We start from the raw sequence: 26,377 nt of genomic DNA on the forward strand, positions 1-26,377 counted from the left end.
AGATTTTGGAAACTAGCCCCTTATCTGATAGGTCATTTGCAAATATCTTCTCCCATTCTGTAGGTTGTCTTTTAGTTTTGTTGACTGTATCCTTTGCTGTGCAAAAGCTTCTAATCTTGATGAAGTCCCAATAGTTCATTTTTGCTTTTGTTTCTTTTGCCTTTGTGGATGTATCTTGCAAGAAGTTACTGTGGCCAAGTTCAAAAAGGGTGTTGCCTGTGTTCTCCTCTAGGATTTTGATGGACTCTTGTCTCACATTTAGATCTCTCATCCATTTTGAGTTTATCTTTGTGTATGGTGAAAGAGAGTGGTCCAGTTTCATTCTTCTGCATGTGGATGTCCAATTTTCCCAGCACCATTTATTGAAGAGACTGTCTTTCTTCCAATGGATAGTCTTTCCTCCTTTATCGAATATTAGATGACCGTACATTTCAGGGTCCACTTCTGGGTTCTCTATTCTGTTCCATTGATCTATGTGTCTGTTTTTGTGCCAGTACCACACTGTCTTGATGACCACAGCTTTGTAGTACAGCCTGAAATCTGGCATTGTGATGCCCCCAGCTATGGTTTTCTTTTTTAAAATTCCCCTGGCTATTCGGGGTCTTTTCTGATTCCACACAAATCTTAAAATAATTTGTTCTAACTCTCTGAAGAAAGTCCATGGTATTTTGATAGGGATTGCATTAAACGTGTAAATTGCCCTGGGTAACATTGACATTTTTACAATATTAATTCTGCCAATCCATGAGCATGGAATATTTTTCCATCTCTTTGTGTCTTCCTCAATTTCTTTCAGAAGTGTTCTATAGTTTTTAGGGTATAGATCTTTTACCTCTTTGGTTAGGTTTATTCCTAGGTATCTTATGCTTTTGGGTGCAATTGTAAATGGGATTGACTCCTTAATTTCTCTTTCTTCAGTCTCATTGTTAGTGTATAGAAATGCCATTGATTTCTGGGCATTGATTTTGTATCCTGCCACGCTACCAAATTGCTGTATGAGTTCTAGCAATCTTGGGGTGGAGGCTTTTGGGTTTTCTATGTAGAGTATCATGTCATCGGCGAAGAGGGAGAGTTTGACTTCTTCTTTGCCAATTTGAACGCCTTTAATGTCTTTTTGTTGTCTGATTGCTGAGGCGAGGACTTCCAGAACTATGTTGAACAGCAGTGGTGAGAGTGGACATCCCTGTCTTGTTCCTGATCTTAGGGGAAAGGCTCCCAGTGCTTCCCCATTGAGAATGATATTTGCTGTGGGCTTTGCGTAAATGGCTTTTAAGATGTCGAGGAAAGTTCCCTCTATCCCAACACTCTGAAGGGTTTTGATCAGGAATGGATGCTGTATTTTGTCAAATGCTTTCTCTGCATCTAATGAGAGGATCATATGGTTCTTGGTTTTTCTCTTGCTGATATGATGAATCACATTGATGGTTTTACGAGTGTTGAACCAGCCTTGTGCCCCAGGGATAAATCCTACTTGGTCATGGTGAATAATTTTCTTAATGTGTTGTTGGATCCTATTGGCTAGTATCTTGTTGAGAATTTTTGCATCCATGTTCATCAGGGATATTGGTCTGTAATTCTCCTTTTTGGTGGGATCTTTGTCTGGTTTCCGAATTAAGGTGATGCTGGCCTCATAGAACGAATTTGGAAGTACTCCATCTCTTTCTATCTTTCCAAACAGCTTTAGTAGAATAGGTATGATTTCTTCTTTAAACGTTTGATAGAATTCCCCTGGGAAGCCATCTGGCCCTGGACTCTTGTGTCTTGGGAGGTTTTTGATGACTGCTTCAATTTCCTCCCTGGTTATTGGCCTGTTCAGGTTTTCTATTTCTTCCTGCTCCAGTTTTGGTAGTTTGTGGCTTTCCAGGAATGCGTCCATTTCTTCTAGATTGCCTAATTTATTGGCGTACAGCTGTTCATAATATGTTTTTAAAATCGTTTGTATTTCCTTGGTGTTGGTAGTGATCTCTCCTTTCTCATTCATGATTTTATTAATTTGAGTCTTCTCTCTCTTCTTTTTAATAAGGTTGGCTAATGGTTTATCTATCTTATTAATTCTTTCAAAGAAACAACTCCTGGTTCTGTTGATCTGTTCCACAGTTCTTTTGGTCTCGATATCATTGAGTTCTGCTCGAATTTTAATTAACTCTCTTCTCCTGCTGGGGGTGGGGTCTATTTGTTGCTTTTTCTCTAGTTCCTTTATGTGTAAGGTGAGCTTTTGAATTTGAGATCTTTCCAGTTTTTGAATGGATGCTTGTATTGCGATGTATTTCCCCCTCAGGACTGCTTTTGCTGCATCCCAAAGATTTTGAACGGTTGTATCTTCATTCTGATTAGTTTCCATGAATCTTTTTAATTCTTCCTTAATTTTCTGGTTGACCTTTTCATCTTTTAGCAGGATGGTCCTTAACCTCCACGTGTTTGTGGTCCTTCCATACTTCTTGTTGTGATTAAGTTCTAATTTCAAGGCATTATGGTCTGAGAATATACAAGGGACTATCCCGATCTTTTGGTATCGGTTCAGACCCGATTTGTGACCCAGTATGTGGTCTATTCTGGAGAAAGTTCCATGTGCACTTGAGAAGAATGTGTATTCAGTTGAGTTTGGATGTAAAGTTCTGTAGATATCTGTGAAATCCATCTGGTCCAGTGTATCATTTAAAGCTCTCGTTTCTTTGGAGATGTTGTGCTTAGAAGACCTATCCAGGGTAGAAAGAGCTAGATTGAAGTCACCAAGTATAAGTGTATTATTATCAAGGTATTTCTTGATTTTGGTTATTAATTGGTTTAAATATTTGGCAGCTCCCACATTTGGGGCATATATATTGAGGATTGTTAAGTCCTCTTGTTGGATAGATCCTTTGAGTATGAGATAGTGTCCCTCTTCATCTCTCACTATAGTCTTTGGGGTAAATTTTAATTTATCTGATATAAGGATGGCAACCCCTGCTTTCTTTTGAGGACCATTTGAATGGTAAATGGTTCTCCAACCTTTTATTTTCATGTTGTAGGTGTCCTTCTGTCTAAAATGAGTCTCTTGTAGACAGCAAATAGATGGGTCCTGGTTTTTTATCCAGTCTGAAACCCTGCGCCTTTTGATGGGGTCATTAAGCCTGTTCACGTTCAGAGTTACTATTGATAGATATGAGTTTAGTGTCATCATATCTATTCAGTCCTTGTTTTTGTGGATTGTTCCACTGAACTTCTTCTTAAAGGGGAATTTTAAGAGTCCCCCTTAAAATTTCTTGCAGAGCTGGTTTGGAGGTTACATATTCTTTCTGTTCCTGCCTGTCTTGGAAGCTCTTTATCTCTCCTTCCATTTTGAATGAAAGCCTTGCTGGATAAAGTATTCTTGGTTGCATGTTCTTTTCATTTAGGACCCTGAATATATCCTGCCAGCCCTTTCTGGCCTGCCAGGTCTCTGTGGAGAGGTCTGCTGTTACCCTAATATTCCTCCCCATAAAAGTCAGGGACTTTTTTTCTCTTGCTGCTTTAAGGATCTTCTCCTTATCTTTGGAATTTGCAAGCTTCACTATTAAATGTCGAGGTGTTGAACGGTTTTTGTTGATTTTAGGGGGGGATCTCTCTATTTCCTGGATCTGAATGCCTGTTTCCCTTCCCAGATTAGGAAAGTTTTCAGCTAGGATTTGTTCAAATACATATTCTGGCCCTCTGTCCCTTTCGGCGCCCTCAGGAACCCCAATTAAACGTAGGTTTTTCTTCCTCAGGCTGTCATTTATTTCCCTTAATCTATTCTCATGATCTTTTAATTGCTTGTCTCTTTTTTCCTCAGTTTCCCTCTTTGCCATCAACTTGTCTTCTATGTCACTCACTCGTTCTTCCACCTCGTTAACCCTCGTCGTTAGGACTTCTAGCTTGGATTGCATCTCATTTAATTGATTTTTAATTTCTGCCTGATTGGATCTAAATTCTGCAGTCATGAAGTCTCTTGAGTCCTTAATGGTTTTTTCTAGAGCCACCAGTAGTTGTAAAATAGTGCTTCTGAATTGGCTTTCTGACATTGAATTGTAATCCAGATTTTGTAACTCTGTGGGAGAGGGGGCTGTTTCTGATTCTTTTTTTTGAGGTGAGGTTTTCCTTCTAGTCATTTTGCTCAGTGCAGAGTGGCCAAAAACAAGTTGTATTGGGAAAAGGAGAAAAAGAGAGAGAAGGAAAGAAAAGAGAAAAAGAAAAAAGAGAAAGAAGAAAAAAAAGGGGGGGGGGAAGAGAAGAAAAAGAAAGAAAAAGAAAGAAAGGAGAAAAGAAAAAAAAAGGGGTGGGGTGGGGGAAGCAATCAGAAATCAAGAAGAAAGAAAGAAAAAAAAAAGCACAAAAAAAAAAAAAAAAAAAAAAAAACCACGGGGGAGTATCTTCCGATTCTGTATACTTTAAGTCCCTTGACTTCCCTTGGAACTGGTCCGTCTCGCTGGTCTTCTGGGGGAGGGGCCCTCTGTGCTGATTCTCAGGTGTTAGCACTTGGGGGAGCTGCTCTGCCCCTGCCTGGTGCAGGGCTTAGTGGGGGTTGTTCAACCCGTGAGGCCCCAGGAGGAAGCCACAGTGGCGGGGGCAGCTCTGGGACCCTGAAGTCAGCCCCCGCAGTAGCACCGGGGCTCTCCGTCTGCAGGGCCTGGGGGCTCCCGGGCGGGGCCGCTGATCTGCTCAGTTCCAGGCAGGAGCGTCCTTGCTGTCCTGGACCTTCCCAGCCTCTGCCTGTCCCGGGGGGAGGCCGGATCCTGGGCTGTGTCCCGGCGCCCTGTGCTCCGGGGCCTGCGCTGTTGGATTCGCGCTCCCGGCGGTGCAGCCGCCTCCGCGGAGCCGCCGCCCGAGCCCCTCCGAGCTGTTCCCGGGGCCGCGCCGCCCCCTCCGCGCGGAGCTTCTTCCTCTGCCCGAGCCGCCGCCGCTGAGCTGTTCCCGGAGCCGCGCCGCCCCCTCCGCGGAGCTTCTTCCTCCGCCCGAGCTGCTGCCGCCGCGCTGTTCCCGGGGCCGCACCACCCCCTCCGCGGAGCTTCTTCCTCCGCCCGAGCCGCCGCTGAGCTGTTCCCGGAGCCCCGCAGCCCCCTCCGTGGAGCCGCCGCCCGAGCCCCTCCGAGCTGCTCCGGGTCCCGCCGAGCGCTGCAGCCCTTAGGGAGCTCGGCGCACTCTCCCGGGGCGCAGTTCCTCTGTTACTGTCCCAGGGAGCCCGAGGGCGTCCCCGCCTTTCTGGGGATCCTGCTCCAAGTCCCCGGGAGGCCTTTCCGCGGGGAAGGTTGGTGCAGCTCCTGCTCCTCCGGGACGGGGCTCTCCTGTCCTGGGGACACTCGCCCCGGCCTCAGCCCGGCTCCTCGCGGGGCCCCTCCCCCTTGGAGGCCTTTTGTGTCTTTATTTCTTTTTCCCCGTCTTCCTACCTTGATAGAAGAGCGAACTCTTCTCACTGGAGCGTTCCAGCTGGTCTCTCTTTAAATCTCAGGCCGAATTCGTAGATTTTCAGGATGATTGGATGGTTTTCTAGGTAATTTGTTGAGGACAGGTGACCTGGAGACCCTACTCTGCCGCCATCTTGCCCCTCCCCTTGAATGCCTTTTATTTCTTTTTGTTGTCTGATTGCTGAAGCTAGGACTCCTAGTGCTATGTTGAATAGCAGTGGTGAGAGTGGACATCCCTGTCTTGTTCCTGATCTTAGGGCAAAGGCTCCCAGTGTTTCCTCATTGAGAATGATATTTGCTGTGGGCTTTTTGTAGATGGCTTTTAAGATGCTGAGGAATGTTCCCTCTATCCCTACACTCTGAAGAGTTTTGATCAGGAATGGATGCTGTATGTTGTCAAATGCTTTCTCTGCTTCTATTAAGAGGATCATATGGTTCCTGTTTTTTCTCATGTTGATATGATGGCTCACATTGATTGCTTTACGAGTGTTGAACAAGCCTTGCATCCCAGGGGTAAATCCCACTTGGTCATGGTGAATAATCTTCCTAATGTACTGTTGGATCCTATTGGCTAGTGTCTTGTTGAGAATTTTTGCATCCATGTCCATCAGGGATATTGGTCTGTAATTCTCCTTTTTGGTGGGGTCTTTGTCTGGTTTTGGAATCAAGATGATGCTGGCCTCATAGCATGAGTTTGGAAGTACTCCATCTCTTTTTATCTTTCCAAACAGCTTTAGTAGAATAGGTATGATTTCTTCTTTAAGCGTTTGATAGAATTCCTCTGGGAAGCCATCTGGCCCTGGACTGTTGTGTCTTGGGAGGTTTTGGATGACTGCTTCAATTTCCTCCCTAGTTATTGGCTTGTTCAGGTTTTCTATTTCTTCCTATTCCAGTTTTGGTAATTTATGGTTTTCCAGAAATGCATCTATTTCTTCTAGATTACCTAATTTGATAGCATATAGCTGCTCATAATACATTTTAAAAATCATTTGTATTTCCTTGGTATTGGTTGTTATCTCTCCTCTTTTATTCATGATTTTATTAATTTGAGTCTTTTCTTTTTTTCTTTTTAATAAGCCTGACTAATGGTTTATCTATCCTGTTAATTATTTCAAAGAAGCAACTCCTGGTTTTGTTGATCTGTTCTACAGTTCTTCTGGTCTCTATTTCATGGAGTTCTGCTTCAATCTTTATTATCTCTCTTCTTCTGCTTGGTGTAGGTTTTATTTGCCTTTTTTTCCCCCAATTTTTTGAGGGAGGCTTTTATTGTGATGTATTTCCCTCTTAGAACTGCTTTTGCTGGGGGAATCCCTGGGTGTCTCAACGGTTTGGCGTCTGCCTTCAGACCAGGGTATGATCCCAAGTCTCCAGACTTGGGATCGAGTCCTGCGTCGGGCTCCTTGCATGGAGCCTGCTTCTCCCTCTGCCTCTGTCTCTGCCATTCTCTCTCTCTCTTTCTGTGTGTGTCTCTCATGAATAAGTAAATAAAATCTTTTAAAAAAAGAACTGCTTTTGCTGTATCCCAAAGATTTTGAATGGTTGTATCTTCATTCTCATTAGTTTCCATGAATGTTTTTAATTCTTTTCTAATTTCCTGGTTGACCCATGCATCTTTTAGTAGGATGTTCTTTAACCTCCATGTGTTTGAGTCTTCCAAGTTTCTTCTTGTGATTGAGTTCTAGTTTCAAAGCATTGTGGTCTGAAAATATGCAGGGGACAATTCTGATCTTTTGGTATCACTTGAGGCCTGATTTGTGACCCAGTATGTGGTCTCTCTTGTAGAAAGTTCCATGTGCACTTGAGAAGAATGTATTCGATTGCGTTTGGATGTAAAGTTTTGTAAATATCTGTGAAATCCATCTGGTCCAGTGTATCATTTAAAGCTCTTGTTTCTTTGGAGGTGTTGTGCTTAGAAAATCTGTCATTTGCAGAAAGCGCCATGTTGAAGTCTCCCAGTATTAGTGTATTATTATCTAATCTATTATCTATTATCTGTCTTTGCTTTGGTTATTAACTGATTAATATACTTGGCAGCTCTCACATTAGGGGCATAAATATTCATGATTGTTAGGTCTTCTTATTGGATAGACCCTTTAAGTATGATATTTTGTCCCTCTTCATCTCTTACTACATACAGTCTTTGGGATAGGCTTTAATTTATCTGATATGAGGATTGTTACCCCAGCTTTCTTTTGAGGACCATTTGAATGATAAATGGTTCTCCAACTTTTCATTTTCAGGCTGTAGGTGTCCTTAGGTCTAAAATGAGTCTCTTGTAGACAGCAAATAGATGGGTCTTGTGGTTTTTTTTTTTAAGATTTTATTTATTTATTTATGAGAGACACACACACAGAGAGGTAGAGACACAGGCAGAGGGAGAAACAGGCTCCACTGCAGGGAGTCCGATGCGGGACTCGATCTTGGGATTCCAGGATCATGCCCTGAGCCTAAGGCAGATGCTCAACCACTGAGCCACCCAGGCATCTCTTGCTTTTTATCCAGTCAAAAACCCTGAATCTTTTGATGGGATCATTTAGCCCGTTCACATTCAGAGTAACTATTGAAAGATATGAATTTAGTGTCATTATATTGACTATTCAGTCCCTGTTTCTGTTGTTTATTGCTTTGGACTTCCTCTTTCTTTTACAGGATCCCCCTTAATATTTCTTGCAGAGTTGGTTTGGTGGTCATATATTCTTTCAGTTCCTTCCTATTCTGGAAGCTCTTTATCTCTCCTTCTATTCTGAATGAGAGCCTTGCTGGATAAAGTATTCTTGGCTGCATGTACTTCTCATTTAGGACCCTGAATATATCCTGCCAGTACTTTCTGGCCTGCCAGGTCTATGGGGAGTCTGCTGTTAATCTAATATTTCTCCCCATATAAGTGAGGAATCTCTTGTCTCTCGCTGCTTTAAGGATTTTCTCTTTATCTTTGACATTTGCAAGTTTCACTATTAAATATCAAAGTGTTGAATGGTTTTTATTGATTTTTTTTTTGGTGGAGGGGGGAAACCTCTCTATCTCTTGGATATGAATGCCTGTTTCCCTCGCCAAACTAGGAAAGTTCTCATCACAAACCACGATTTGTTCAAATGTACTTTCTGGCCCTCTCTCCCTCTCAATCTCTTCTGGAATCCCAATTATACGTAGATTCTTCCTTCTAATGATATCATTTATTTCTCTTAGCCTTTCCTCATGGTATCTTAATTGTTTTTACCTTTTTTCCTCAGCTTCCTTCCTTCCCATCAAGTTGTCTTCTATATCACTCACTGTTTCCTCCACCTCATTAACCCTAGCGGTTAGGACATCCAGTTTGGATTGTATCTCATTTAATTTATTTTTAATTTCGGCGTGATTAGATCTAAATTATGCAGTAACAAAAGCTCTAGAGTCCTTTATGTTTTTTTTCCAAAGCCACCAGTTTCTTTATAATTGTGCTTCTGAATTGGCTATCTGACATCAAATTGAAATTCCATATTCTGTAACTGTGGCAGTGAGTACTGTTTCTGATTCTTTCTTCTGTGGTGAATTCTTCCTTTTAGTCATTTTGTTCAGTGCAGAGTGGGTTTATGAGTGGGTTGAGTAAAAAATATCAACCACAACCTATGTAAATTCCACTCTTGGTGATTCTGATGAGGTCAGAGACCAGAAAAAGAAAAAGAAGATCAAAACAAAATAAAACAAAGGACCACTAGAGTGAAAAACAAATTGTAAAATAAAGTAGTAAAAATAGAAGGCTAAAAACCCCAAGGAAGAAGGAAAAAAGAAAAAGGAAAAAAGTAAAGAGGAAAGAGAAAAAAGAAAAAAAAAAGGAGGGGAACTGGGGGATGGTGGTGAAGAAGTGGTAGTAGAGAGAGAATGTAATCTATCTGAGGAGTCCAAGAGGATGATCCTCTTGGTTGAGTGTATTTTGTTCTGTATGTTAGAAGATGCTCAGTCCCAAATTTATATAAACCAGCAATACTTGTAGAGGGCCCCAGCATTGACCAAAACATAAACAAGGTAAAAGAGGGGGGCAGAATGGGAATGAAGAGAGAATATAGTCTCACAGAATGAACCAGCACTGTATACCACTGGTTCTGGGTGCATGCTGGTCATGTTTTAGAAGGTATTAACTTCCGCCGTTGTAGAACAAAACGAGGCAGAGAAAACAAAAAACACACACAAAAAAGCTATATCTCTTATATCTTCCAAAATTAAATTGAATATGTTGAAGGGAATCTAGAAGTGAAAAATATATCTAAGACGTAATTGTAGAAATATGAAAGTCAAAAAGGAAGAAACTTAAAAATGAAGCGCTGGTAAAATATTGTAGTTAAGATGGGAAAAGAGATAAAATATTGGAAATTTTTAGTCTGATATAAAAACGTGTTGTAATGGAAAAAACAAAAAAAATTTTAAAAAGGGGGGAGACCCTCTAGTTATATATACTATATTCCCTCGACTTTCCCTTGGTCCTGTGCTTTCCAGTGTTTCTGGGTCAAGAACTCCCTCTTCCCCTGACCTTCCAGCTGGTTTCTGGGGGAGGGGCTGCTGTGCTGACTCTCAGGTGTGTGCACCTGGGGGAGATGCCCCACCCCCACCCGTGCCGGGCACAGTGGGAGCTGTTGACGCCGTGAGACCCCTGTTCCCACGCGCCCCGCCCCTCAGATGCTGCCTGAGCCACTGGAGTCTCCTGAGGCCCGGGCCGCGGTGCTCCAGCCCTCCCCCGAGGTCCGCGGTTGGCTGTGCGGGGGCCGCTCCTCTTCTAGCAACACCGGGGCCTGGAGGCTTCCCTGCGATCCCGGCTCTGCCGACTTCCCCGCGGAGCCCTCTTCCATCCGGGAAGCTCCGGTGGACTGTGAAGGTCCCGGCGGGTGGGGGCTGCGCCTCTGGCCTGGGGCTCTCGCTGCTCCCTTTACTCTGCGCCTTGTGAGCCTCCCCCACTTTAATCTTTCTTTTCTTTTTCTTTCTTTCTTTCTTTCTTTCTTTCTTTCTTTCTTTCTTTCTTTCTTTCTTTCTTCTTTCTTTCTTTCTTTCTTTCTTCCTTTCTTTCTTTTTTCTTTCTTTCTTTTTTCTTTCTTTCTCTTTCCTTCTTTCTTCTTTCTTTCTTTTTCTTGTTTCCCTTCCTTCCGTCTTCTTTCTTTCCTTTCTTTCATTTCTTTTATTTCTTTATTTCTGCCTTCCTACCTGGTTAGAAACGAAAACTTTTCTCTCTGTAATGTCCAACGGTTCCCTGTTTACATCTCAGGTCCAATTCCTAGGTGTTCAGGATGGTTTGAGAGTCATGTGGGTAAGTGGATCGGGGGGTGGGGTTAGGGCGCTGCTGCTCTTCCATCTTGCCCCACCTCCCATAGTGTGTCTTCTGCCTCTATTTTAACAAATAACCATGAACAGTGGCTTAACACAATACATATTTATGTACACACTACTTCTGTAGTGCAAACGTCTGATCTTTTACTTACTCCTTTTGAGGGACCTAACCACTTATAAGAAGACCTCTATCCTTAATCTGATTTTCTGACTATGTCCAGATTGTCAAAGTTTGGCTAAGTAAAACTGGATATTGGATGAAAGTCTTTCCTCTTGTTTGGAAGCTGCCCCCATCCCCAGTATTTAGCCTGTCTCTATTCCAGGAAATCTCAGCTATGTGGCCAACAAGCCTACCCTTGTGTAGGCGTAAATATAGAGTGGGTCTGAAATATCTGGAGGTTTGGCAGTTGTCTCTGATAAGGTGTCAGAAAGTATAGAATTTTATCCCAACCCCAATTTCTCTGTCCGTTCTCCTCTCCTACATGCTCATTCCCACACCCATCTCTGCCTCACCTCTCTGCTTTGAGTGAAAACAGGTGCTAGATGAGCTGATTGTTGGAAGATCAGTATGACTTCACTTGCTAATTTCACAGGATTTCCCACACTGTCATTGGCTTCTGCCTGACAAGCTTCAGGTTCCCTTTGGCTACAGACTCTGGCCATGTCCTCTCACATCTGGTCTTCACAAATATGCCCCAGGTTTCACAAATATGAACTGAGGTATCACTGTTGGAATTGGGCTATTCTCATGAAAAAGTGACTCTAAAACATTCAGAGTCCAAGAATGGAATTTAATTGCTTGTCCCATGTCTGTTACCTCCCATTTTCTGTCATGAAGTCATGTACTTAGTCTGGAGGTGACCTGGGTCTATAATCCTAGTGAATGATTTGTTCAGAAATCCATGGAATAGGTATGGCACTATCCACTAAACCCTACATGGCAGAAAAGAAATTAATTTAAATATTTTTCATCTTTGTTTCTGACATGGTATATAAAAATATGGGAGTGAGGAGGTAGTGTGTGAGCTGTTGGAAGCAGAAAGAAGGTCCCTAAGACCTTCTGTCCTACTAATATCCTCACACTCTTAAGGATTGTTCATTTTTTCAGCTTTTGCAGCCAAAGTTGAGGCCTGTTGGAACTTATGATCTGGTCTCTCTTGAATGGAACAGGGCTTGGCCATCCTGAAAGGCTTTCTGCCTCTCCCAGCTTTCTTTGGTGTGGTAACCCCTTCAGGTCTCTATTATACCATCTGTCTACATGCCCCAGCCCATCCTCCCCAGTCTTTTCAGGAGTGAGTCTCCTAGCCACTCTCAGACACTGCAGGAACTTCCAGGTGCTGGCCATGCAATGCAGTGATGGGGAGCAGACTCCAAAGCTAAACATGAAGGCTCTCCTGCCTGAACACTCTGCAGGACCAAGTTCATTTCGATGTAGCCAGATGTGGAAGGAGCAGAGTGAGAAATAATCTTTTATTTCCAGTGTCCTAAATGGGAATTTAGGCAAAAATTCATCTCTTCTAAGGCCATCTATGATAGGTAAAATAATTGCCAACAAAGATAAACCTGTGAATATGGTAGGTTGCATGGAAAAGGGGAATTAATGATGTAGATAGAATTACAGCTGTTCATCAGCTGAGCTTAAAATGGGGAGATTATCCTGGATTATCTGGAAAGATCTGAGGCAATCACAACAGTCCTTAAAGTGGAAGAAGGAGGCACAAGAGTCAGGGTCTAGGGAAACTGACTATAAAGGACAAGCACAAGAGATGCAACCCTGCTGGCTTTGAAGGTCCAAGAAGGGGCTATGAGCCCAATGATAAAGGCAGCTTCTAGAAACAGGAAAAGGGAAGAAACAAAGTCTCACCCAAAGCTTCCAGAAAATAATTCACCCGGATAACACCTTGATTTTGATCCAATGAGATTGTTTCTTCCCTTTTCCTGGCCAAGCCCTGTTCCATTCAAGAGAGACCAGATCATAAGTTCCAACAGGCCTCAACTTTGGCTGCAAAAGCTGAAAAAATGAACAATCCTTAAGAGTGTGAGGATATTAGTAGGACAGAAGGTCTTAGGGACCTTCTTTCTGCTTCCAACAGCTCACACACTACCTCCTCACTCCCATATTTTTATATACCATGTCAGAAACAAAGATGAAAAATATTTAAATTAATTTCTTTTCTGCCATGTAGGGTTTAGTGGATAGTGCCATACCTATTCCATGGATTTCTGAACAAATCATTCACTAGGATTATAGACCCAGGTCACCTCCAGACTAAGTACATGACTTCATGACAGAAAATGGGAGGTAACAGACATGGGACAAGCAATTAAATTCCATTCTTGGACTCTGAATGTTTTAGAGTCACTTTTTCATGAGAATAGCCCAATTCCAACAGTGATACCTCAGTTCATATTTGTGAAACCTGGGGCATATTTGTGAAGACCAGATGTGAGAGGACATGGCCAGAGTCTGTAGCCAAAGGGAACCTGAAGCTTGTCAGGCAGAAGCCAATGACAGTGTGGGAAATCCTGTGAAATTAGCAAGTGAAGTCATACTGATCTTCCAACAATCAGCTCATCTAGCACCTGTTTTCACTCAAAGCAGAGAGGTGAGGCAGAGATGGGTGTGGGAATGAGCATGTAGGAGAGGAGAACGGACAGAGAAATTGGGGTTGGGATAAAATTCTATACTTTCTGACACCTTATCAGAGACAACTGCCAAACCTCCAGATATTTCAGACCCACTCTATATTTACGCCTACACAAGGGTAGGCTTGTTGGCCACATAGCTGAGATTTCCTGGAATAGAGACAGGCTAAATACTGGGGATGGGGGCAGCTTCCAAACAAGAGGAAAGACTTTCATCCAATATCCAGTTTTACTTAGCCAAACTTTGACAATCTGGACATAGTCAGAAAATCAGATTAAGGATAGAGGTCTTCTTATAAGTGGTTAGGTCCCTCAAAAGGAGTAAGTATTTTGACTGGACTAAAATTTACTAAGAAGAGAATATAATGGATTAAAAGGATGTAAAGAATATTTATTTGGGTGACACTTTTGTAGAATAGTAGGCGTGTTTGTTTATATTGACAATATTATGTTGATAAAGACTCTGGATACCTTTGCAAAGTTCATGTTCTCCACAGGATGACAGACAAATTCTACAAAAATTGTATATTGGCATGTGTAATTATAACATGTGGCAAAATACTAAACAAAATTCTTGGTTTTCAGACAAAGAACAGCTACAGCTGGAGACTATAGAGTATCAACTGAGATTCTGGCTTTTTCTTGGAATACAGGCTAGATGGGAATTGGGTTTGCTTCCCTTGGGAAGATGCTGAAAACATTGTCTACATGGGAAGGAGGGTAAAACAGGTAAATAAGAATCAGACACTGTAGTAGAATCAGTAGAAGAAATGAACTAAATCTGTTTTCTTTTCATTCGGCACACACAGCCTCCCTTTTCAGTTGACTATAGTGATATGATTGAATTTAGCATTGAAAGTGATGTATATCATTTACATTTCTGGCTCATAAGCACCTCACATTTGGAATCCCCTGTGAACTTTCTCCTTCTAGCTTGATCCAAAAGAAAACATAAACCTGAAAGGAAGTCATGTGTGGAAAATGCTTGAGTGACAAGTTGGAAAGAGCTTGGACTCTGAATCATCAAAAGGAATAAATATTTGTTCAGTTAAGCACATGTGCCTATATTTATAGAGAACTAAACTTCTGTTGTGTTGATCCACTGAAATATTGGCTGTTATTTGTAAGTTCAATTAGGGTTACTGTAAATAATATATACATGCAATGCAATAAACCTCTTCAATTATATACAGTTATTTATTGGGTCTTTTTCTCAGTGTAGGGACATAGATGTTTAGGCTTACCAATTTTGGTTGTTACTCTATGTGGAATGAGAAGTTATTTATACACGTCAAGTGGGAAGAGTGTGTGTGTATGGGATGATGGTGAAATGGTGTACATTTTATAAAAAATCAGTCTGATGTCAATGTGGAAAATGGACTGGATGACTGTGTTAGCAGATGCAGATAGTGTAGTTAGGAAGTTATTTAATAAGTCCAGGTATTATGATGAAGGCATTATGGGTTTTAGGATTAACTGCACAAATAGAAAGAGATAGTTGGATTTAGGGCATCTTCAGTACATTAAATCTAGAGGCAATGGCCAAGAAAATGGAATTGAGGGAGAAGTCAGTTTTACAAATACGTCCCTGACTTATGGTGTGTACAAATATTTGTTTGGTGACCCTGTTCTCTGAGACAGGGAATATTGGAAGAATAGCAGGTTTGGGGATGGAATAGAGGAAGATTTTAATTTCAGATTTGGACATGTTAATTCTAATGTACCTTTGGGATTACCAAGTGGGCAAGTAAATATTTGCGTAGTGGGACCATTAAAAGAGGAAGGAAAACAAGCTTATTCTAAACGCCATTCAGTGACATTTTAGACACATGCCCCTATCATGAACCCTGTTGACACAACGTGTAGTTTTAATTGTTATAACTAGCTGCGTGTAGATGATTTGATGATTAGCTCACAGGCCCGGTAGAACAACTTTGACTTCATCCCACTGGGAATCCTTTGGGCATATTAAGGGAATTTCAGAATTTTTTAAATAATAGATTTGCAGATAGAGAGGAAAGAAATGCTATCTCCTTCCAGTTTGGAGTTTCCAAGGAAAATCAATGCAAAAATGATTCTGCTTCATTTCTGTACCTTTCGTGTTACTTTGAGAAAACACTTCTAGTGATTTACAAGAAGTAGGTGAGAGTGCAGAGATTTTTGTAATTTTTGTTAATATAGTGTTGTAATTTGTCTGTCTGATAACAAACAGCTAAGTAAGAAATGAACATCCTAGACAGACTTTTTTTCTTTTTAACTCTAGACAGACAGAAGTAAATGTCTGTCTGGACATGTATATTTCAGTTAGAATTTTTACTCTGTAGATGACAGATTTGGGGGAAAGTTTTTAAATAATAAACTTTGATTAACAGAAGAATGAAAAATAGAAAAATTCAATAATGATGAGAAGAAAAATTCAGAGTTCATTTTATAATGTGAAATTTGTTTAAATGAAACATAAGCTATGCAGCTCAAATTTAGCTTATTTGCAATTTTTTTCAGACTGGGAAATTCTGGCTTAAGCTTGTGTCTGCATAAAACAATAAAAATTCCTTAATTTTATGAAATCATGAGAATATGGGCTGAAGTCACTGATGGTAACTTCAAAATGCTCCTTGTCTCATTTATCATATAACTCTTGAGACAAAATTCATAGAGATTACTAATTTTTGGTCAAGTCAAAAACTGTAGGAACTAAAACTAGGAAAAACAAATATTTGATTATTTGAGGTTATAAAGAAAGCTGGGCCAGTTTACGCAAAGGAAAAATGTATTAAATTCTTAATTTTCCATTAATATTTTCATCAGTGCTGTACATTTTAGGACTCCCTATGGGTATACATTCTAAAGTAAAAATTCCAAAGCTCATAGATTCTTCCTTTATTTTCAGTGAAGACAGAAAAATATCTCACGATCTTCTCTTATGCTGATCACTGATTCTTTGAAAAAGAGCCTTTGTTTCTATTCTACATTAGACAAAACTCAGCTTTTCTAATATATTCTCATGGCAAGAAAAATTTATGTTCCATCAATATTGAAAAATGTGACTGTAAAATTATGAAAATTTTTTTTCATGCAAGGAAATACCATAACAATTTATATACCTGAATGTATTTTTTTCTTTTGATGATAATCCAAAACGATCTATATCCCCTGGAAAATTCCTTTTTAGAGTTCTTTCAGAGACTACCTATAAATCATGAAAAAAAAATCAATATTATTTCTTCATGCAACACCAAGTGGTAAATTTGTGACTAAAGAATAAGTATGCAGAAATAAATTTAATAAAAAGTTACTAAAATTGCAAAAGAAAAAAAGCACCCCACAACCTTCTAAAAAACTCTTGTTCTATTTGAATCCCTATCTTATACAGTTACAGATAACTTTGGGATATTAAAAAAAATTGTATCTACTCTCAATGGTTAAAAGTTGGCTCCCATTGACAATTTCCAAAAGAAAATTCTAATTCCTGAAGGCTATTTCTGCCTTTAACTGATATTTATGTGCAAAATTAAGAGATGATTGCATCCTAATTTTACAATGGGTTTTTCAGTGATGAAACATCTAAAAGAAAACAATAGGATTTCATCATTCTTATTCTTTTCTCCAGTATTAACATGTTGGAGACTGTGTGTGTGTGTGTGTATGTGTGTACACCAGCACTTGCACATGTGTGTATATTTGCAACACATAGAAAACTAGGCATCTTTTCATTTTATTTTTTGGTCATTTTGATTCATTCATTTGTAAAATTGCTTGTTCATATCCTTTATGCATTCTTCTCCTAGTTTGTCTTTTTCTTATCTATTTTTGTTATTTTTATATTACATATTATATTATACATGTCTATATCTTTCATTTACATGGTAAAATATATTTCCCAACCTGTGATATGCCCCCTGGCTCTGTTCAGTACTCTTACTATTCATTAAAATTATAGAGTAGCTCTGCTTAGTACTGGCCTTCTTCTCTTGGATAAGAATTTCTCTAATCTCTATGTTATATTGTTGTCTCCTAAATTTCTTAGAAAATAGCTATGCTGTAAGGTAGGAGCCTAAACTTATTTACATCCAGACAGATAGCCAGCAGTGGCAGCACAATCCATTAAATCCTTCGCCTTCTTCCTACTAAACTGAAACATCATGTTTGTCTTATGCCACATTCCTGTATACAGTGGAATCTATTTCTGAGCTGGCTGCCCGTTATTGCACTGTTCTTCTTTTCTATTCTTCTGCCACTATTTGAATATTTTGATTGTTATGTCTTTATGTTATAGTTCAAAAGAAATTATTGTGCTCTTGACTGTTCTTACTATTTATATGTTTCTTGAGTAAAATGGGAAATTTCTTCTTTCATATAAAATTTTTAAAGATTTTATTTATTTGAGAGAGAGAGAGTGCATGAACAGGGTGGTGGTATGGGGAGAGGGAGAAGCAGACTCCCCACTGAGCAGGGAGCCCACATGGGGCTCCATTATGGGACCCTGGGGTCAGGACCCGAGGTGAAGGCAGGCACTTAACCGACTGAACCACCCAGGCACCCCTCTTTCATACAATTTTTAAGAAGACCATATATAGTTTCTAAAACCTCTGCTGGATTCAAAAGGTTTTGTACTAAATTTTCTTGTTACTGTGGGTAAACTTCATTCTAAAACTTTTTATCCTGGAAAATTTTGAATGGATATTAAAGTAGACATATAAAGATAAAAATTTGAAGATTGCTGATTACATGAAAAGCACCTTTTAGGGCAGCCCTGGTGGCTCAGCGGTTTAGCTCCACCTTCAGCCTGGGGTGTGATCCTGGAGACCCACGATCGAGTCCCATGTTGGGCTCCCTGCATGGAGCCTGCTTCTCCCTCCGCCTGTGTCTCTGCCTCTCTCTCTCTGTGTCTCTCATGAATAAGTAAATAAAATATTTTAAAAAAATATCTTAAAAAAAAAGAAAAGCATCTTTTAGAAATACATCAGTTACACAAAAATACACTGTTTTTATGATTTTTTGGTAACTGTTTCCACACTTTTTTCTCTTATTTACTGTCTGGCCAGATCAATTATGGCAGAAGAAAACAAGACACAGATGATTGAGTTCGTTCTCACAGGACTTACAGGTCATCCAGGGCTGCAGGTCCCCCTCTTCCTGGTGTTCTTGGTCATCTACCTCATCACCATGGTGGGCAACCTTGGTCTGGTTGCTCTCATCAGGAAAGACCCCCACCTGCACACCCCCATGTACTTATTCCTTGGCAGTTTGGCCTTTGCAGATGCTTGTACTTCATCCTCTGTGACTCCCAGGATGCTTATAAATTTTTTATCGAAGAATCATGTGATATCACTTTTTGACTGTATGGCTCAATTTTACATTTTTGGTTCCAGTGCCACCACAGAGTGTTTCCTCCTGGTAGTGATGGCCTACGACCGCTACGTAGCCATATGCAACCCTTTGCTTTATCCAGTCATGATGTCCAATAACCTTTGTACTCAGTTGATCGGAGTCTCATATTTTGTTGGTTTTCTACACTCAGCAATTCACGTGGGTTTGTTATTTAGGTTAACTTTCTGCAGGTCCAATGAAATACATTCTTTCTACTGTGAAATTTTACAACTCTTCAAAATTTCTTGTACCGATCCTACAGTTAACACACTTCTGGTTTTAATTTTTTCGGCCTTCATACAAATCTTTACGTTTATGACCATCATGTTTTCTTATACCTGTGTCCTCTTTGCCATCCTGAAAAAGAAGTCTGAAAAGGGCAGGAGTAAAGCCTTCTCCACGTGCAGCGCCCACTTGCTCTCTGTCTCCTTGTTCTATGGCACCCTCTTCTTCATGTATGTGCGTCCTGGGTCTGGCCACACTGAAGACGGTGACAAAATGTATTCTTTATTTTACACAATAATAATTCCTCTGCTAAATCCTTTTATTTACAGCCTGAGGAACAAAGAGGTTATAGATGCTTTGAGAAGAATAATTAAGAAATAAATCGTTGCCAATTTTCAAGATGTGTCTCTTTTGTCTTCTGCTAAAAAAAAGCCCCGAGTACTATAGGTAAACCACAACTGCCATTCCACCAGAAAGCTAATGGTCAGGGGAGTTCATAAGCTCTGTGTGAAGCATCCCAGCTTCCCATTATGCCTTCTTGGATATGAATCCAGTGAAAGCTTGGGAAGATTACCTATATAACTAGCTTATTTAGAAACACTGTGCCTTATTTTTATCTGAGCATTTAGCTTTTGCAAATTAGTTTTTTTCTAGGGCCTTCCAAAATTCCAGATAGAAACAGACAATTAGGGTGAGAAATAGCTGTAAAAGAGGCTGGCCTATATGGGGAGTCATTTAGTTCATGGATGAGCCCAGCCCATTGCTCTGGACTTGCAAGCTAATAAGGCTCTACTGTTTCCTTCCATACACAGTAACCCTAAGTGACTGATAAAATAAAATCCTGCTTCTTGGCAGAATATTTCCTGAGAAGAAGAAACATACTGTTTCATGATAAATTTAAGAAAAAAATGAAAAATTCTAAAGAAATTCATGGATGTTAAGAAGAAAATGAAAGCTGGCATGAATTAAAGAATGAAGCATCAAAATTAACTACAGCTCATAGCTGTAACTCCACACACTGTTGTTATCAAGGATACTGCATGCAGCATGATATTCAATAATTTATAAGTTAAGTAATATTTGAGTACAATAAAAAGCAATTTTGGAGATCAGCCTTGTGGTTGCATTACTATTCCCATAAGTTTTAGGAGGAACTGACTAGGGAAAAGGCAAGGAGCCTGGATCAGAGACAAGAACCTGACTTTGCATTTAGAGTATGGGTGAAAACTGTCAGTGAATTATCTCTCACTAATTAACTATTTATCAACCAGTCGAAAGATAGATATATTCTATTTTTTTTTAGAATTATATAGACATTTCTGATATTTCCCACTCATTTATTCTCCCTTCCCCTTTATTCCCTTTCACTATTTTTTATATTCCCCAAATGAATGAGATCATATAGAGACTCCTAACTCTGGGAAATGAACTAGGGGTGGTAGAGGGGGAGATGGGTGGGGGATGGGGGTGACTGGGTGACGGGTACTGAGGGGGGCACTTGATGAGATGAGCACTGGGTGTTATTCTATATGTCGGCAAATTGAACACCAATAAAAATACATTTATAAAAAAAGAATTATATAGACATAGGTGATTCAATTCCTCTTTTGGCAAAACAATTATTTTCCTTGAACAATTTGGTTTTGTTTTCTCTTTTTTGAGCATAGTCACTTAAGAAAAACAAAATGAGAATTAAGTTTAAGTTGTAGAAGAATGAAAATATGCCTGTTGTTCTAATATTTTTAAAACACTTTGTTATTTTATTTACTTGAGAGAGAGAGAGAGAGAGAGAACAAGCTGGGGGAGCGGCAGAGGGAGAGAGACAAGCAGGCTCCCCGGTGAGCAGGGAGCCAGACCTGGGGCTGGATCTCAGGACCCTGAGATCATGACCTGAGCTGAAGGCAGACACTTTAACCAACGGAGCCACACTAAAATGCTTTAGATCTTGTCAATAGTTCCAACAAATATACTAAACATATTTTCTAAAAATGTAGGCATGTAATAAATATCTCTTATCATTTAAATTTATTTATCTCTCACATAAACACTATTGGAAAAAGTCAACTTGTTTGTACGGTCATAACTTTAATTGGTCCTCAATAACAAAATTACTTTAAAATATCCCACATGATTAAGTTTATTCTCCTTAAAAACCCTCTGTACTTGTAGGGATTTTCAGAAATTTCACAGTATTTCTGACTCATTTTACAATCACTGTAAACTAAGTCTGTTTCTTTAACATATTAATTTTCTCTTTGAGTAAAACTTTTCTTGTATAATTTACTCTTGGTCTTTCAAAAGCAAACCCTAAATACTTTTTTATTATTTATGTAAGTGTAAATATACTCATTTTTTGAGGTACATGAAACATGTTTTTATTTGAAGTATCTTTTTAAAAAGATTTTATTTATTTATTCATAAGAGACACAGAAAGAGAGAGGCAGAGATACAGGCAAAGGGAGAAGCAGGCTCCATTCAGGGAGCCCGATGTGGGACTTGATACTGGAACTCCAGAATCATGCCCTAAGCCAAAGGCAGATGCTCAACCGCTGAGCCACCCAGATGTCCCTGAAATATATTAAAAAAGAACTATATGCTATAGTATTTACACTCCTTTATTGTCTTTATAATTGCACAGGTAATATATGATATTATCAGGATTATTTTCAATAATTTACCAGGTATTATATTACTTTGGAAATAAAGGGTTAAGAGTTGAACTGTAATCTTTTATTCCAGTTTGAGGGCCCTCTAAGAAATTGACATTTATAGTGGAAGGCAAATTATGGTATAAATTTTATCAATGGACTTGTGGTTATATAGTGTCAAACATCTAGGATTTAGCAAAATGGATCGGTTAGTAAGCAAAGGCAAACAGGGAAAATGGCTAGAAACATTGCTTATTGGTTATTAGCAGCATTAACAAAATGGAAATTCTATCAGAAGGACACAAAGGAGTAGACTGACTCAGGAGACATGAGACAAATATATAAAATAGAAGATGAGTCATGAGGGTTTTTTGCTTGGCAGATATTATTTTTACCTAGAAGCCAACATATTCACTATCCATGAGAATGGAGGGCAAGACCAGGTAACCATGGAAATGGGAGGGTACTGTTAAATAATTTGGACATCTTTCCAACAAATAAACACTAGAAACTTGACGAGTTTTTGTTAGTCCAGATACTCAGATCACATGATCAAGGGAGTGGTATTTCTTTTTATTTTTTTTCTTCTTTCTTTCTTTTTTTTTTTGTATTTCAATGATAGAGAATCCACTGAGTCTGAATGGAGAGAATTAAACGGCCTTACGAGTATGGACTGTAGTACACATTTTCATTCCAAATAATGATACTACCATTGTTAAGGTAGAAATTTAACAAGCTTACACCAAAAAGGGTGCCTGCCCAATTCTTTTCACCTAATATAAGATACATACATCTATATAAAAGATCCCTGTAGAAATAAATGGTAGTAGAAAAGTTCTAAATGCAGGTACCTTAGATTATATATAGAAAACAGTAATATCACTCCTAATGAAAAATGTCTGTATGCAAACTCTGAGAAATTCAATGGTAAGGACCTGGGCACCTGGGGCACCTGGGTGGCTCAGCGACTAAGGGTCTGCCTTTGGCTCAGGTCATGATCCTGGGGTCCTGGGATCGAGTACCACATCAGGAGAAGGAGCCTGCTTCTCCTTCTGCCTATGTCTCTGCCTCTCTCTGTGTGTCTCTCATGAATAAATAGATAAAATCTTTTTAAAAAGGACAATTCATTATGCCTGGTGCCATTAAACAATCTTGTAAGAGAATAAAATGGTTTGCAGGCAGCTAACCAAATTTGTTAGCAAGCTCCTTCTATTGGGTCTCAGTGATAGAAAAAAGTTTTATCTTTTTTTTGAAAAGAAAGGAATAACCAATGATGGCACAGTTGCATGGAATTATTTTGGTGCCTCATGAAAATTGGATGAAAAAGAAATAAATTGGCAAAGGTGCTATATAAAATTTGATCGTGATTACTAGCTGGGAGGTGGAAAACACCTGGTAGTTTGGGCAACTGCACTTGCCTTGCTAAAAAGAACCAGATAGATTTGTTGTATTTCTTCTTGTGTGGGATACGTCAAGGGGTACTGGTAAAATAAAGTGAATGAGCAAGGTGTCAGGATACTCCATTTGTTAAGGCAGTAGAATGAGCAAAATATCAGCAGGGAAATCCAAAGATGAATAACTGGTCAAAGCTGAATGGCTTTGCGGTAGTGAACAGAATTTTCTGGGATTACCAGAAACTGAATCATGGTATGTGATGACATCAGCAAGAGACAGGAGGACAACATTGGGGGGCCACAGATAAAACTTTGAGGATAATGTGATGCTATAGTAGTAGGTACAAGAGTTTTATTAAATTACAAATTTGTGATTATTTTTTTTAAAGAACCTCCAAACTGTTTTCCATAGCAGCTGTAGTGCCAATTCACATTCACATCAACCGTGCACAAAGGGTTCTTTTTTCTTCACCTGCTGACCAACACTTGCTTATTGGATAACAGCCATTCCAACAGATCTGAGGTGATATTACATTGTGGCTTTGATTTGCATTTTTCTGATGATTAGTGATATTGAGCATCTTTTCATGTAGATATTGGTCATTTGGAGTATTCTTTGGAAAAAAATTTCTTTAAGGCTCTCTGTCTATTTCTAAATTGGATTGCTTGAGTATTTTTGCTAAGTTATATGAGCTTTTTATATATTTTGGATACTAACTCCTTCTCAAATATATGGTTTGCCAATACCTTTGCTTTTGTTTGTTGCCTTTGCTACCGTAGTCAACTCCAAAAAATTATTGCCAAGACTGATGTCAAGGAGCTCACCCTCTATGTTTTATTCTAGGATTTTTATGGATTCAGGTCTTACATCCAAGTCCTTATTCTTGCTTTGAGCTAATTTTGTGTATGGCATAAATACATAAATATAGTGGTCCTCTTTCATTCTTTTGCACATGGCTATCCAGTTTTCTCAACACTATTTATTAAAGAGACTTTCTTTTCCCTATTGCATAGTCTTGCTCCTTTGTAGTAAATTAATTGACCATATATGCATAGTTTTTATACTTTTTTACTTTACTTTTTTTTTAAGTAAGCTCCATGCCCAGCATAGAGGCCCCACATGGGGCTTGAACTCAAAACCCTGAGATCAAGACCTGAGCTGAAATCAAGAGTCAGACTTAACTGACTGAGCCACCTAGGTGTCATGGTTTTTATACTTTTTTAACACATCAATTTCTACAATATTTGATGGACAAAAAATAGACAAACTAAAACTGCAACCAACACCAGGAACTATATCATTCTTTCCCCTCATTATTCATTATTGCTTAAAATTCTTGTAGATGTTGAATAGAAGCTTTCAACTGTATACGTAATTTTCACTAAGTTAAATTGACCTTTTTGTCCATTCAGTCCATTTCTAATTGTATTATACAAACTAGAGAGTTTATTTAATTTTTAAAAAGATTTTATTTATTTATTCACGAGAAAGGCAGAGACAGGCAGAGAGAGAAGCAGGCTCCTTGCAGAGAGTCGGATGCAGGACTGGATCCCTGGACCCTGTGATCATTCCCTGAGCTGAAGGTAGATGCGCAACCACTGTGCCACCCAGGCTTCCCACAAACTAGAGAGTGTAAAGACAATTTCCCAAAGTATATTTTCATACAGAGGATTAATGTCCCGATAATTTACATTTTAATTTAGGTTTATATGAGAACCAACAAATCCTATATTTCAGTATCAGTGTGGAAATGAGATTGAAATCATGTTTAGGGGCACTTGGGGACTCAGGCATGGCGTCTGCTTCTCTCCCTCTCTGTTTGCCCCTTTCCCTGCTGTACTCTTTCTAAAATAAATAAATAAATATTTAGCAAATAAAATAATATTTAATAAATAGTATTATATCAGTTAATATTATGATGCCATAATTAATAATTCTATTTAATTATTAATGCTATAAAAGTTTCCATTTTATTAAAGTCCAATATATCAATTTTTTAAATGGTCACCTCATATTGTATCATCTGAGAAACCTAAACCTTACAGTGAGGTCAAGAAGATTTTGTCCTGTGTATTTTTTCTACAATTTTTAGAGTTTTAGTTTGAACATTTAGCTTTAAGAATTATTCCAATTTACTTTTTGTTTATGGGATGAGTTAAGTGTTGAGGTTCATTTTTTTACACAGATAATCAGTTTTTTTTTAAATTTTTTTTTAATTTTTATTTATTTATGATAGTCACAGATAGAGAGAGAGAGAGAGGCAGAGACATAGGCAGAGGGAGAAGCCGGCTCCATGCACCGGGAGCCCGACGTGGGACTCGATCCCGGGTCTCCAGAATCGCGCCCTGGGCCAAAGGCAGGCGCCAAACCGCTGCGCCACCCAGGGATCCCCAGATAATCAGTTTTTAAAAATCCTAGTTTTCGAAAAACTTCTCTCTTCTCTCATTGAATTACACTGGTACTCTTGAAAAAAATCAACTGACCATATCTATCAGTCAGAATTCTCCAGAGAAGCAGAACCAATAAAGATATTTGTTTTAAGGATTGTGGGGACTGGCATGTCTGAAACTCACAGGGCAGGTTGGAAACTCAGGGAGTATTTCTATAGTGCCGTCTTGAGGAAGACTTTCTTCATCTCCAGGAAGCATCAAGGCCTTCTAGTGACTGAATGAGGCACACTAACATTATTGACAATAATCTCCTTTACTTAAAAGTCAACTGACTGTAAATGTTATCACATCTACAAAATACTTTCACAGAAACATCTAGACTAGCATTTACCTAAACATCACAGGGCTCACCTCAAATGTTCTTAGGTATCACAGCAGTTCTCTGCTCCCTTTTGTCTGTCTGACACAATTTTTTGTATATTTGTCCAGCTTTCTATCTATGTGTAGTGGAAGTTCAAGGCCCACAGCAATTAGTTTTTCACTGAGGAAAAACTGAAATAGAAGACACTGTTTTCTATCATTTCTTATCTCTGGCTAAAATCTCCTAGTACTTTCTTTTCTGGCTACAAGATAGAATCTACATTTCTTAGCATAGTGTGAAGATCCATAAAGGAACTAAGCAATATTCTGCACTCTTGCATTAAATAATTTAATTTTTCCTGTGACTATTGCTCCCTTCTTCTTCAAATGGAAGGTCTTTCTTCATCTTTCATTTCTAAAGTATTTCCTTTATAATTCTAAAAAGCTTGATCATCCCAAAAGTGTGTAGTTGTTTCTTTCAGATTTACATTTTATTATTCATGCCAAATAAATTAGTTCAATCATTCATGTATTTGTTCAAGAAAACTTATGAAACATCTAATTGATAAATTTAACCACTTGTTATTATTTTCAAAGAACTGACAGTCTAGAGAAAGAAATGCACTGTAAAGATGGTGACTGCAAAAGAGAA

The 26,377-nt window shown here is 39.1% G+C and overlaps 1 protein-coding gene across 1 annotated transcript; it reads left to right on the forward strand.

Annotated features, from left to right (window-relative positions):
• The first annotated feature begins 18,389 nt into the window (after positions 1–18,389).
• Positions 18,390–19,313, forward strand: OR5AC2 (olfactory receptor family 5 subfamily AC member 2). The gene has a single exon (XM_025990615.2). The coding sequence runs from the start codon at positions 18,390–18,392 to the stop codon at positions 19,311–19,313; it is 924 nt and encodes a 307-aa protein (XP_025846400.2).
• The last annotated feature ends 7,064 nt before the right edge of the window (positions 19,314–26,377 follow it).

This window comes from Vulpes vulpes, chromosome 1, assembly GCF_048418805.1.
Source record: "Vulpes vulpes isolate BD-2025 chromosome 1, VulVul3, whole genome shotgun sequence".
Lineage (NCBI taxonomy): Eukaryota > Metazoa > Chordata > Mammalia > Carnivora > Canidae > Vulpes > Vulpes vulpes.

Excerpts from the sequence above, each read along its gene's own strand:
- OR5AC2 (XM_025990615.2), top strand. The coding sequence starts at position 18,390 with ATGGCAGAAGAAAACAAGACACAGATGATTGAGTTCGTTCTCACAGGA.